General features: G+C 43.6%; 1 protein-coding gene across 2 annotated transcripts in view; it reads right to left on the bottom strand.

The window, feature by feature from the left end:
• Positions 1–15,140, bottom strand: part of vwa2 (von Willebrand factor A domain containing 2) — a 119,037-nt gene that overhangs the window by 4,532 nt on the left and 99,365 nt on the right. For both annotated transcript variants that reach the window (XM_020046903.3, XM_013131977.3), the window contains exons 9-10: positions 12,347–12,402; positions 12,123–12,230 (exon numbers count right to left, since the gene is read on the bottom strand). In XM_020046903.3, coding sequence (XP_019902462.2) covers positions 12,123–12,230; positions 12,347–12,402 — 164 coding nt within the window. The remainder of the gene's footprint in view (positions 1–12,122; positions 12,231–12,346; positions 12,403–15,140) is intronic.

The raw sequence follows: 15,140 nt of genomic DNA, 5'->3' as shown, positions 1-15,140 counted from the left end.
AAATACTCACACTTTATTTTCAAACCTGTTCAAGTGCCAATCTCATAGTTCAAGTGAACATCACCATAGAAAATCTGATAGAAGAGGAAAGAATGCGCCCTGATCATCATATAATTAGCATCCACAATAATCCCACAGAATTTCCAAGGGGACAGGGCTACTGGAAATGTAATCAAAGCCTGATACATGACAAGTTTATTATCAACGCAAGGGAATTAATAACCAACATCTAGGAAACATGGGCACAGCTGATCTTGGTATGGAATAGGCTTTCATATACTTTTCAAGCCTACATGTGACAAACTGTGTTTAACCATTACATTATTTAAACAGTGGGTGTTGTTGCACATGATACGTGTGTAGAGATGTGATGCCTGTTTGCTTCTGCATTGTTAAACCATCTCGTCTCGTCTTCATCCGTTTATCCGGTATCGGGTCAAAACCAATTGGTGGAAACTCCACGGATCTTGATGACATTGATAAAATAACTATCAATATAGGTCAAGTGAAATGATGAGAGAATCGTGGAAACCCCTCCTCTTTTACTGCACAAGGGGTGTGATCTACAGTATATTACCCCAAAAACAGCCAATATGTTCCTTGTTGTTGCAGTTCATCCATCACAATATAACCATTAACAGTTATATTTTAGGCTTACTATAACATAGCTACTGAAGCTTGTAGCCAGCAAAGTTTAGTCTATCCTGAAGAAATCCTAATGTATAATTTGTGTTGTCCATGGGGAGGATCGAACATCGGTTGCCTACATGGCAGTCCGCATCTCTAACCACTGCACTATTTATCAACGGGTATTCAGTCAGTAAGCCAGTCAGTCACTCACTCACCCACTCACTCACTCAGTAAGAGACATTTGCTCTTCTTGGCCGAGAGGAATTAATAGTAGGGATATAAAGCTATAAAAACTGTAAGATAGAGGTTCAAAATAAGTTAAGAGAACCAAAAAGAAATAGAGGTATTTATTCAAGAATAAATATACAAATATAAAGCTAATTGTAAGCTATCCAGTGCACCTGTTGTCACTTTCATTTGCACCAAACCCCCAAAAAGGGAATGGTTTTGCAGGTGGTGGCCTCAGAAAATTGCTCTCTCCTTATCCATCCTGACTGATTGTCCTCTAGTTTTACGTTTTGCTATTGTCCTTGGGCCTCATGATTCAATCTTGCATATGTTTCTAACAAAATTTTGGCGTATGTGGAAATCCTGCGATTTGCGTGAGCACAAAACTATTGGGATTTATCCACCTGGTGTATGCAACACATACGCATGTTTCCATTGATAAATCAGACCCACACTATACTTCTGCATACATGAACAAGCTTACGGTCTTCGCACAAAGAACGCCTACAATTACCCATATACGGTATCCAAATTAGCCCTATTGACTATGTAATTTCAGTCGATACACAAAGCAATGTGGTGATCGGTCAGAAAAAACTTACTTGAGTCTAACGTCATTCATAAAATTACAACTGATGGCACCTTTATTCATATCAACTAGTTTCTAAGTAATTAAACATTTGATTGTTAATCATAAATATAATAATACAGGCAGTCATTCATGCAATGGTATGCAAAATCAGGATTCCATTAAAAAGCTATTTCGATTAGGGTAAAATCATTTAGCAATCAATTATTTATTTATCAGTCATTGGACACCTATTTCGAAGTTGAACACAAACATTTCAGCACTTTCTCAACAATTATTAAAAGATCAATATGTTTTGATTTTAAATGTAGCCAGAAACATAATCAGAAAGTAGCAACAGAACTTGTCTGTCTGTATTAACCCAACTCCAACCACTGAATCTATTGAGAGATGCAGAATATAAGTATAGAGGACACAAGTATAGAGGAATTTAAACTTAAATTCCAATAGAGCAAGAAGACTACTTTAGAGAATACTACAGACCAGGTATTCCAAAACAGTTCAACGGTTCTACCAAAAACAGTCAAACTTATGTGTGAGTGTGGGTCAGAAAGTAAGTGAGAGAGGGAATGTTTTGAATGAGTGTGTGCCCTGTGGCCTACATTGCAGAGGTCTCTTTAGCTACTGATGCCTTTAAGCACAACTGACTTTTCAAAAGGTGTGGCATATAGACGTCGTTATTGGGACCGGTTGATCAGTCCAGCAAAGGAAAATAAATGCTCTACTGGAACTTAGGATGGGATGATTGTGTTAAAGCTCCCAAAAGGTGTAACACAATTTCTCACCTTGACCTTCTTCTTTGGGGATTGATGCCTTTTCTGTTCTGATCTCAACAAGTCTGGGCAAATTACTGAGTAGGCACCAATCAGAGGCAGCATTTCTATGATGTCATCATGTAGACTTTGCACAAACTATTTTACAGTATTTTTAAGCAACAAAATACCAAACACTAAAGTATTTTTACACAAAATATGAAGCCATTTCCATCTACTACCAATGACAAAATTCTATTTTGTATTTGAAATATATATTTGAAATACATGCATCATAAATACTGCCCATCCCTGGCTAACACCATGTAGATACATTGGAAACCAAGTCTCTGAACTACCTTAACCTACAAAGTTTCTTGCATCCTAACCAGAGGTTTTTGGACTTTATAGTGAATCTTTCACTTTACTGTCTATAGTTCTGGCCAGTCATTGGTGTCTATGAAGAACAAAAAAGAATACAGTATACTCAGTAATTTACCGTGAAAGTGCCAATAAGATGATCAATTTACACCACAACAGGATAGCAAGCTATGTATGATCCACTCTTGGCCATTTGAAAGCTGAAATGTTAAGAAATCTAACTGGCTACCAGTCCTGATGTCAGCTTCCCTACCCATATTTTCAAACTGAACTAGCTACCATTTCTAAAACTCAAAAATTGTCAACAGTTAGTTAGCTAGAAACGTTAGCTAGCTAAGGCAGTTAACGAGGGAGTACTGCCAAACCGCAACACTGACAAATAGATTTAAGGCATATATACGTAACTTGATAACTGATATACTGTACAGTAAAGACTGTACCAGTGGAGGTACCAAGTCCTTATCATGGAGGACAGAGGCGTTGCTAGGATCACAATACATTCGGGGCTTACCCCCTGCTCCCCGGGACAGAAAGGTCAGGGTTTTGAATGTACATTAGGAAAATGTTGATGTACTTGCTAGAGGCCTACACGCCTACACTGTCATAATGAGCGATCAGAATTATAGGTGAATAGATCAGGGGCTATTTTCTTCTCTGTTCTTTTGCCCATCTTAACCTTTTCTTTTTATTGGCCAGTCTTAGATATTTTTCTTCGAAACCCTGCCTAGAAGGCCAGCATCCCAGAGTCACCTATTAACTTTTGGTGTAGAGATTGGTGTTTTGCGGGTACTATTTATCAAAGTTGCCAGTTGAGGACCTGTGAGGTATCTGTTTCCCACACTAATGTATTTGTCCTCTTGCTCAGTTGTGCCATGGGGCCTCCCACTCATTATTCTGGTTACAGCCAGTTTGCACTGTTCTGTGAAGGGAGTAGTCAGAGGCCTAGGTTTGATTTCAGATGTGAGGGGGAAAAATATGTTTTTGAAAATGCCAACAAGCACATATAAGTGTGATGGTTGGGTGTCCACATATTTTTTGCCATATGATGTACAGGTGCTGGTCATATAATTAGAATATCATCAAAAAGTTGATTTATGTCAGTAATTCCATTCAAAAAGTGAAACTTGTATATTATATTAATTCATTACACACAGACTGATATATTTCAAATGTTTATTTCTTACTTAACACCAATACAAAAAAATATTTTTTGAAATGTTGGCCAACTGAAAAGTATGAACATGAAAAGTATGAGCGTGTACAGCACTCAATACTTCATTGGGGCTCCTTTTGCCTGAATTACTACAGCAATGCGGCGTGGCATGGAGTTGATCAGTCTGTGGCACTGCTCAAGTGTTATGAGAGCCCAGGTTCCTCTGATAGTGGCCTTCAGCTCTTCTGCATTGTTGGGTCTGGCGTATCACGTCTTCCTCTTCACAATTTCCCATAGATTTTCTATAGGGTTAAGGTCAGGCGAGTTTGCTGGCCAATTAAAAACAGGGATACCATGGTCCTTAAACCAGGTACTGGTAGCTTTGGCACTGTGTGTAGGTGCCAAGTCCTGTTGGAAAATGAAATCTGCATCTCCATAAAGTTGGTCAGCAGCAGGAAGCATGAAGTGCTCTAAAACTTCCTGGTAGACAGCTGCGTTGACCTTGGACCTCAGAAAACACAGTGGACCAACACCAGCAGATGACATGGCACCCCAAACCATCACTGACTGTGGAAACTTTACACTGGACTTCAAGCAACGTGGATTCTGTGCCTCTCCTCTCTTCCTCCAGATTCTGGGACCTTGATTTCCAAAGGAAATGCAAAATTTACTTTAATCAGAGAACATAACTTTGGACCACTCAGCAGCCGTCCAGTCCTTTTTGTCTTTAGCCCAGGCGAGACACTTCTGATGCTGTGTCTTGTTCAGGAGTGGCTTGACACAAGGAATATGACAGTTGAAACCCATGTCTTGCGCACATCTGTGCGTGGTGGTTCTTGAAGCACTGACTCCAGCTGCAGTCCACTCTTTGTGAATCTCCCCCACATTTTTGAATGGGTTTTGTTTCACAATCCTCTCCAGGGTGCAGTTATCCCTATTGCTTGTACACTTTTCTACCACATCTTTTCCTTCCCTTCGCCTCTCTATTAATGTGCTTGGACACAGAGCTCTGTGAACAGCCAGCCTCTTTAGCAATTACCTTTTGTGTCTTGCCCTCCTTGTGCAAGGTGTCAATGGTCGTCTTTTGGACAGCTGTCAAGTCACCAGTCTTCCCCATGATTGTGTAGCCTACAGAACTAGACTGAAAGACCATTTAAAGGCCTTTGCAGGTGTTTTGAGTTAATTAGCTGATTAGAGTGTGGCACCAGGTGTCTTCAATATTGAACCTTCTAATTCTCTGAGATACTGAATTTGGGATTTTCATTAGTTGTCAGTTATAATCATCAAAATTAAAAGAAATAAACACTTGAAATATATCATTCGGTGTGGAATGAATGTATACATTATACAAGTTTAACTTTTTGAATGGAATTACTGAAATAAATCAAATTTTTTGATGATATTCTAATTATATGACCAGCACCTGTACATTATGTGCACCGTTTGATACAATATCTCATTGATTATGCTACAGTAAAAATGAAAAGTACAGCCTTCAGTCATTTAATTTAATATAACTTAGTTAACATATTGTATGTGATGTGTGCTCTTAGTGAAGAGCTACTACAGACTTCTGTATTTCAATTTGTGTGGCTGTTATAATGTGATCTACATTTACATTTTGCCTTTACTGTACTTGAATTTCACAACCTCACCTCCCAAGCTCCTCCACACCCTTCTGTCATTACTACACTGGTCGACTCACCATCCTTCAGGTTCTGCTAATAAATATGATCATTCAAGGGCTGCCCAACCCTGTTCCTGGACATCTACTGTCCTATAGGTTATCTCCAACTGTAATTCAGCACACCTGATTTTAATAATTAGCTGTATAAAAAGCTTAATCAGGTTAGGTTTACAAACAGGGTTCAAGAGAAACCTACAGGACAGTGGATTTCCAGGAACAGGGTTGGGCAGCCTTGACATAGTGTAACATTCTATACAGTTTGCTAGCTAGAGAAACAAAACTTTAACTAGCAAGCTAATATATTTTTTTAAACTATCGTTCATATATAACGTTATCCTAACTACACCATACATGGTTGCCAGTTGTAGAAAAACACTGATAGATAAGCTAAATACCTACCTCATTCATACCCTAAGGGAGCCAATTAGCTAGAGAGCTACTGTAGGTTGCCAAACTTTCATGAGCCAAAGATCACAGTTGCTAGTAGCAATGGTAGTCTCTCTACTACGGTAATCAGACCAGAAACTGCCTCAAAGCAAAGTGCCTGCATGTGGCCCTAAAGCCAGTCTGATTCGAATTACGCAATTGCTTACCGTATTGCCACTGCACCATTCTAAAGAGTTTGAACTTTTCTTATAATAGAGTTGTGTTGAACAAAATGTCATTTTCTAAAAGTGGGGTGGGGCATGTCCCACTCATGTATAATGAAACTTACGCCCCTGGGAGTTGTACACAGCGTTGTTTGTGATCTTCAGTTTCTTGGCAGTTTCTCACATGGAAATTGCCCTCATTTAAATATTTTTTTTCTCTAATGATCAATTAGCCTTTTATTAAGAATGTAGTTTATACATTAAGAATGTAGTTGAAATGATGCTGATATAGATGGTTTACAGATAATGTCTGCTCACTCATGGCTGATCTCTTCCAAAAAACTAAGAAATATAAGAGACACTTTTTTGACTCCAAAACCCCCTGTGTTTTGAAGAGTAACATTTTGAGTTCTGTGACATCGCCCGGTATGGCGCAACTGGGGCCCCACCCTGGAGCCAGGCCTGGGGTTGGGGCTCGTACGCGAGCGCCTGCTGGCTCAGCTCGAAGGAGCGACGTGGGGGCGCCTTCCCGTGGGCTCACCACCCACAGGAGGGACCATAAGGGACCGGTGCGGAGAGGATCGGGCGGCAGTCGAAGGCGGGGGCCTAGACAACCCGATCCCTGGACACGGAAACTAGCTCTAGGGACGTGGAATGTCACCTCGCTGGCGGGGAAGGAGCCTGAGATTGTGCGTGAGGTTGAGAGGTTCCGACTAGAGGTAGTCGGGATCACCTCTACGCACGGCTTGGGCTCTGGGACCACATTCCTTGAGAGAGGATGGACTCTTCACCACTCTGGAGTTACCCATGGTGAGAGGCGGCGGGCTGGTGTGGGTTTGCTTATTGCTCCCCAGCTTTGCCGCCATGTGTTGGAGTTTGCCCCGGTGAACGAGAGGGTCGTTTCCCTGCGCCTACGGGTCGGGGATAGGTCTCTCACTGTTGTGCCTACGGGCCGAACGGCAGTGCAGAGTACCCGACCTTCTTGGAGTCTCTGGGAGGGGTGCTGGAAAGTGCTCCGACTGGGGACTCTATCGTTCTACTGGGGGACTTCAACGCCTACGTGGGCAACGACAGTGACATCTGGAGGGCCGTGATTGGGAAGAACGGCCCCCCTGATCTGAACCCGAGTGGTGTTCAGTTATTGGACTTCTGTGCTAGACACAGTTTGTCCATAACGAACACCATGTTCAAGCATAAGGGTGTCCATCAGTGCACGTGGCACCAGGACACCCTAGGCCGCAGGTCGATGATCGACTTTGTTGTCGTTTCATCTGACCTGCGGCCGTATGTCTTGGACACTCGGGTGAAGAGAGGGGTGGAGCTGTCAAATGATCACCACCTGGTGGTGAGTTGGATCCGATGGTGGGGGAGGAAGCTGGACAGTCTGGCCGAGTCTCCTGTCAGAGAGATCTTTAACTCCCACCTCCGGCAGAGCTTCGACTGGATCCCGAGGGAGGCTGGAGATATTGAGTCCAAGTGGACCATGTTCTCCACCGCCATTGTCGAAGCGGCCGCTCGTAGCTGTGGCCGTAAGGTCTCCGGTGCCTGTCGAGGCGGCATTCCCCGAAACCGGTGGTGGACACCGGAAGTAAGGGATGCCATCAAGCTTAAGAAGGAGTCCTATCAGGCCTGGTTGGCTTGTGGGACTCCTGAGGCAGCTGACGGGTACCGACAGGCCAAGCGGACTGCAGCCCGGGTAGTTGTGGAGGCAAAAACTCTGGGAGGAGTTCGGTGAGGCCATGGAGATGGACTATCGGCTGGCCTCGAAGAGATTCTGGCAAACCGTCCGGCGCCTCAGGAGAGGGAAACAGTGTCCTACCAATGCTGTTTACAGTAGAGTTGGGCAGCTGTTGACCTCAACTGGAGATGTCGTCAGGCGTTGGAAGGAGTACTTCGAGGATCTCCTCAATCCCGCCGTCACGTCTTCCATTGAGGAAGCTGGATGAGGATGAGGGCTCAGAGGTGGACTCGTCCATCTCCTGGGCTGAAGTCACAGAGGTGGTCAAGAAACTCCTCGGTGGCAAGGCACCGGGGTTGGATGAGATCCGCCCTGAGTACCTCAAGTCTCTGGATGTTGTGGGGCTGTCTTGGTTGACACGCCTGTGCAACATCGCGTGGCGGTCGGGGACAGTGCCTCTGGGATGGCAGACCGGGGTGGTGGTCCCTCTTTTTAAGAAGGGGGACCGGAGGGTGTGTTCCAACTACAGGGGGATCACACTTTTCAGCCTCCCCGGGAAAGTATATGCCAGGGTGCTGGAGAGGAGAATACGGCCGATAGTAGAACCTCGGATTCAGGAGGAACAGTGTGGTTTTCGTCCAGGCCGTGGAACACTGGACCAGCTCTATACCCTCTACGGGGTTATGGAGGGTTCATGGGAGTTTGCCCAACCAATCCACATGTGTTTTGTGGATTTGGAGAAGGCATTCGACTGTGTCCTTCACGGCATCCTGTGGAGAGCGCTTCAGGAATATGGGGTCCTGGGTCCTTTGCTAAGGGCTGTCAGGTCCCTGTACGACCGAAGCAGGAGCTTGGTCCGCATTGCCGGCAGTAAGTCAGACTTGTTCCCAGTGCATTTTGGACTGCGGCAGGGCTGCCCTTTGTCGCCGGTTCTGTCGTAATTTTTATGGACAGAATTTCTAGGCGCAGCCAGGGGCCGGAGGGTGTCAGGTTTGGGGATCACACGATTTCGTCTCTGCTCTTTGCGGTTGATGTTGTCGTGTTGGCCCCTTCAAACCAGGACCTTCAGCATGCATTGGGACGGTTTGCAGCTGAGTGTGAAGCGGTGGGGATGAAAATCAGTACCTCCAAATCCGAGGCCATGGTCCTCAGTCGGAAAAGGGTGGCTTGCCCACTTCAGGTTGGTGGAGAGTGCCTGCCTCAAGTGGAGGAGTTTAAGTATCTAGGGGTCTTGTTCACGAGTGAGGGAAGGATGGAACGGGAGATTGTCAGACGGATCGGTGCAGCTTCTGCAGTAATGCGGTCGATGTATCGGTCTGTCGTGGTGAAGAAAGAGCTGAGCCGCAAGGCAAAGCTCTCGATTTACTGGTCAATCTACATTCCTACTCTCACCTATGGTCATGAGCTTTGGGTCATGACCGAAAGGACAAGATCCCGGATACAGGCGGCCGAAATGAGCTTTCTCCGCAGGGTGGCTGGGCGATCCCTTAGAGATAGGGTGAGAAGCTCGGTCACCCGGGAGGAGCTCAGAGTAGAGCAGCTGTTCCTCCACATCGAGAGGGGTCAGCTGATGTGGCTTGGGCATCTGTTTCGGATGCCTCCGGAACGCCTTCCTGGGAAGGTGTTCCGGTCCCGTCCCACCGGGAGGAGACCCCGGGGAAGACCTAGGACACGCTGGAGGGACAATGTCTCCCGGCTGGCCTGGGAACGCCTCGGTGTCCCCCCGGAAGAGCTGGAGGAAGTGTCTGGGGAGAGGGAAGTCTGGGCATCCCTGCTTAGACTGCTGCCCCCGCGACCCGGCCCCGTATAAAGCGGAAGATGATGGATGGATGGATGGACTTTTTTGACTTCTATCATTGTGTAAGGATACAGCAGAGAGGGTTATAAATGTTGTTTTGTGCAATAACAGACTGCTCCCACAAAGAATACCAGCTCTCATTTAGCCAGGAACAGAAATCCCCTGAATGTCTTTTTTTTAAATATATTATTGGATTATTTTCATTTCAGAAACATAGCAAGTTAGGTATGTAGCAGTAAACAAAGAGGAACTGCACAGACACTCTGCCAAAGCCAGGTCTCAAACCCTGTCACCTGGGGCCATGAGTGGACCAGGGTTGGGAGCTTCGACTGTTATAGTGTCTTGAGTGATGTTGACTGACAAGCAGCCTGCAAGGGGAATGCAGAAAGAATGCTCTGTTCTTTCTGTGCCTCTATTTTTCTCTCTCATCTTCCTCTCAATCAATTTTTTCTGTTTCTTATTCTCTCAACCTGTCCATGCACCTCTTCTCTCGTTTTCTATCTTTACTTTTCCTTATCCTTCATCATTCCAGCCTGAACAGAATTGGAACATTAGCTACGAGGCACACATGTTGTATATACACTTTAAGTAGATGTATATATTGAAATAATCAAAACAAAATGACAATTAAGCTGGAAACATATCTGAAAGGTTCTATTATGATTCAGAAAAGACATGCAGTGGCTGTGTTAAAATATCCATCTGACCGCAATGACCCTGGAGCTCACAGTAACACACCACACATTATCATCTAATGAGACACATTGACTGTGTCAATGGGACCACTCTTCATAGATATAAGAGCAACATGTGGATGACCTTACAAAATACCAAAACAAGGACAAACTGAGCTACATGAAACATTTTAGGATACAGTTGTGCTCATAATTTTGCATACCCTGGCAGAAATTGTAAAATTTTGGTTTTGAAAATATGACTGATCATGCAAAAAACAATCTTCTATTTAAGGATAGTGATCATATGAAGCCATTTATTATCACAGTTGGTTGGCTCCTTTTTAAATCATAATGATAACAGAAATCACCCAAATGGCCCTGATCAAAGGTTTACATACCCTTGAATGTTTGGCCTTGTTACAGACACACAAGATGAAACACACAGGTGGAAATGGCAATTAAATGTGAATTTCCCACACCTGTGGCTTTTTAAATTGAAATTAGTGTCTGTGTATAAATAGTCAATGAGTTTGTTAACTCTCAGGTGGATGCACTGAGCAGGCTAGATACTGAGCCATGAGGAACAGAAAAGAACTGTCAAAAGACCTGGGTAACAAGGTAATGGAATGTTATAAAGGTGGAAAAGGATATAAAAATATATCCAAATCCTTGTAAATGCCAGTCAGTACTGTTCAATCACTTATTTGGAAAAAGACAGTGTGGTTGTTTCAAGGAGCACAATACGATGATACTTGAAGAAAAATGAGCTGCATGGTTGAGTTGGCAGAAAGAAGCCTTTACTGTGCCAATGCCATAGAAAAAAGCCTGGTTACAATATGGCCGACAACACCTTGACACGCCTCACAGCTTCTGGCACAGAAAATTGGAGTGATGAGACCAAAATAGAGGGTTATAGTCACATGTTTGGAGAGGGGTCAACAAGGTCTATAGTGAACAGAATACCATCTGTGAAGCATTGTGGTGGCTCACTGATGTTTTGAGGGTGTGTGAGATCTAAAGGCACGGGAGTCTTGTGAAAATGCATGGCAAGATGAATGCAGCATGTTATCAGAAAATACTACCAGACAATTTGCATTCTTCTGCACAAAAGCTGTGCATGGGATGCTCTTGGACTTTCCAGCATGACAATGACCCTAAGCACAAGGCCAAGTTGACCCTCCAGTGGTTACAGCAGAAAAAGGTGAAGGTTCTGGAGTGGCCATCACAGTCTCCTGACCTTAATATTATCGGGCCACTCTGGGGGGATCTCAAACTATTCCAAAAGACTGCACGCTGTCATTGATGCTAAAGGGGGCAATACATAGTATTAAGAACTTAGGGTAGGCAGACTTTTGAACAGGGGTCAGTAAAAAAAATCTTTGTTGTCATGTGTTGTTTTATGATTGTGCCATTCTGTTATGACCTACAGTTGAATGTGAATCCCATAAGAAATAAGAGACGTGTTTTGCCTGCTCACTCATGTTTTCTTTACAAATGTACATATATTACCAGGACATGAGGCACATAGCTAATAAACATCCTTTTAACTGTGCAAATGGAAAACAACAAAAACAAAGGTATAGACCGTCAACTGCAGAGCAGCAAAACAACACACTTACTCCAAACAGTGACGGAAAACTAAGGGACACACAGGGCAACTTAAATAGGATCCCCAGTCATAGGCAATAGGGAACAGCTGCTTCTGATTGGGGATGATTAAACTGCAATGAACATAGAGGGGCCAAGAGGCACCCCAGTCAGGACCTGACATCAATAAAAGTTTACTGTTGTTGTTCTGTCAAAATGTCTATCTTTTACCTTTTACCCAGAGCGTGTATTGGAGAAAACACTACAGAATTTTTTTTCATAACAGCATTTTCATGATTGTATTGTATTATAGGGTGTATTTGTTACTGTAAATATAGTTAGGAAGATAGAGTTTAGCAACTTTCTTCTCACCACATTGGGGGTGTCCTCCATAGCCTGGTGGACATACACAACGGTACCCCTCCACCTCGTCAGAAAAACACATCCCCCCGTTCAAACAAGGTTTGGAGTCACAGGGGTCTGGGGGTAAGGGGAAGGTCAAATATGCACATAAACACACACTTATGAGCAAACACATTTACAGGTTGGGCCATTACACATACAGGTATGTGAAGAGTGTGTGTGTATGATCTTACCTGGGCATATAGTCCGATGGCAGACAGTCTGATGCTTCTTGTAAGCAGTGTTCCATCTGCAACACATACATATACATTTATGTATATATGTATGTACGTTGCCCTCCATAAGTATTGGGACGGTGATGTCAAAATTGCATTTTTGCTGTATACTCAAAGCATGTATGATTAAAAGATGAATAAGAGGCGAAAGAATAGAATTTCAACTTTAACTTCTCCCCGTTTCAACACATATACAGTGGATATAAAAAGTCTACACACCCTTGTTAAAATGCCAGGTTTTTGTGATGTAAAAAAATGAAAAAGATAAATCATATCAGAACTTTTCCCACTTTTAATGTGACCTATAATGTGAACAATTCAATTGAAAAACAAACTGAAGTCTTTGAGGGGGAAAAATGAAAAATAAAAACCTTACAATTACCTGGTTGCATAACTGGGGATGTGGCTGTGTTCAAACTCATGTTAAACAGAAGTCATTACACACCTGCCATTATTTAAAGTGACTCTGATTAATCCCAAATAAAGTTCCGTTGTTCTAGTAGGATTTTCCTGATCATTTCTTAGTTGCATCTCAGAGCAAAAACCATGGTCCACAGAGAGCTTCCAAAGTATCAGAGGGATCTCATTGTTGAAAGATATCAGACAATCATCATCAAATGGAGAAAATATGGCACAAAAAGAAACATTACCAAGAACTGGACATCCCTCCAAAATTTATGAAAATACGAAGAAAACTGGTCAGGGATGCTTCCAAGAGGCATACAGCAACATTAAAGGAACTGCAGGAATTTCTGGCAAGTACACAACGGTACCCCTCCACCTTGTGACAACAATATCCCGTATTCTTCATGTGAATAGGCTATGGGGAAGGGTGGCAAGACGGAAGCCTTTATTACAAAGAAAAACATCCAAGCCCGGCTGAAGTTTGCAAAAACAAACATCAAGTCTCCCAAAAGCACGTGGGAAAATGTATTATGGTGTGATGAAACCAAGGTTGAACTTTTTGGCCATAATTCCAAAAGGTATGTTTGGCGCAAAAACAACTCTGCACATCACCTAAAGAACACCATACCCACAGTGAAGCATGGTGGTGGCAGCATCATGCTTTGGGGCTGTTTTTCTTAATCTGGAACCGGGGCCTTAGTCAGGGTGGAGGGAATTATGAACAGTTCCAAATACCAGGCAATTTTGGCACAAAGCCTTCAGGCCTCTGTTAGAAAGATGAAGAGAAAGTTCACCTTTCAGCATGACAACGACCCAAAGCACACATCCAAATCCACAAAAGCATGGCTTCACCAGAAGAAGATTAATGTTTTGGAATGGCCCAGCCTGAGCCCAGACCTGAATCCAAATGAACATCTGTGTGGTGATCTGAAGAGGGCTGTGCACAGGAGATCTCCTCGCAATCTGACAGAGCGTGTTAAGGATCAATTTATTACCCTATTCTTATTCTATCCTTTATTTTGCAAATTAACTGTAAGAAATAGACAAGGCCTGAAATTGCTTTAGACTGTTCATGGTTGCCACATATAGAAGAAGACCTAGGTCAACATGCCCTGTTCTTAGAAGTGATTAAGGCCACAACCAAGGTGCCAGGCCTCAACCCTATCTTATCAACGACCCTGATTAGTTGGCACCAAGTTAAAGCTGCCTGTGTCTCCTCTGTATTCTTCCTTTTGTGTAGGACACTAGGGGTAGCTCAGATCAGGAGGTCTGGTAACTATGGCCTAGAACTATGGTTGCCATGGTAGTATAGGGTTCTTTCTTGTTTTCCTATTAGTATGAAGACTTGTTTTGTATGTATCTCATAGCATTAGAGTTAATATTTTGGGGGCTGACAAGGAGGAATATAAAGAGCTAGAAGCAATAATGTGTAATCAGAACAATTGTTATGACACTACTCTGTTGGTCTCTGTACTTATACTGTTTTGTTAAAGCAATTGTTCCTGTGGATCCACGTAATTAAACTTGAAATAATCAACTGTTATACCAGATTCTGAGAAGTTTTTACTTGTATAAATCTTGACATTTTCCACAAGCACTTTTGCAAAGAAGAGTGGGCAAATATTGCCACGTCAAGATGTGCCATGCTAATAGACTCCTACCCAAAAAGACTGAATGCTGTAATAAAATCAAAAGGTGCTTCAACAAAGTATTAGTTTAAGGGTGTGCACACGCAACCAGGTTATTGTGAGGTTTTTATTAATTTTTTCCCCCTCAAAGATTTCAGTTTGTTTTTCGATTGAATTGTTCACGTTATAGGTCACATTAAAGGTGGAAAAAGTTCTGACATGATTTATCTTTTAAATCACAAGAACCTGGCATTTTAACAGGGGTTTGTAGACTTTTTATATCCACTGTATGTTTTAACTACTAAGATTAACAACTCCTCCATGAACTGCCACCTTAACGTGGTGGAGGGGTTTGAGTACCTGAGTGACCCTAGGAGCTATGTTGTCTGGGGCTATATGCCCCTGGTAGGGTCTCCCAAGGCAAACAGGTCCTAGGCGACGGGTCAGACTAAGAGCGGTTCAAAATACCCCTTAATGATGAATAATTATTTGAGTTCCGTGACGTCGCCCGGTATGGCGCAGCCGGGGCCCCACCCTGGAGCCAGGCCCGGGGTTGGGGCTCGCACGCGAGCGCCTGGTGGCCGGGCCTTTCCCCATGGGGCCCGGCCGGGCATAGCCCGAAGGAGCGACGTGGGGCCGCCTTCCCGTGGGCTCACCACCCACAGGAGGGACCATAAGGGGTCGGTGCGTAGAGGATCGGGCGGCAGTCGAAGGCAGGG

The sequence above is a fragment of the Esox lucius genome, chromosome 5, assembly GCF_011004845.1.
Source record: "Esox lucius isolate fEsoLuc1 chromosome 5, fEsoLuc1.pri, whole genome shotgun sequence".
Taxonomy (NCBI): domain Eukaryota; kingdom Metazoa; phylum Chordata; class Actinopteri; order Esociformes; family Esocidae; genus Esox; species Esox lucius.
The sequence above is the reverse complement of the archived record's forward strand: the minus strand, read 5'-3'. Positions and strand labels throughout refer to the sequence as shown.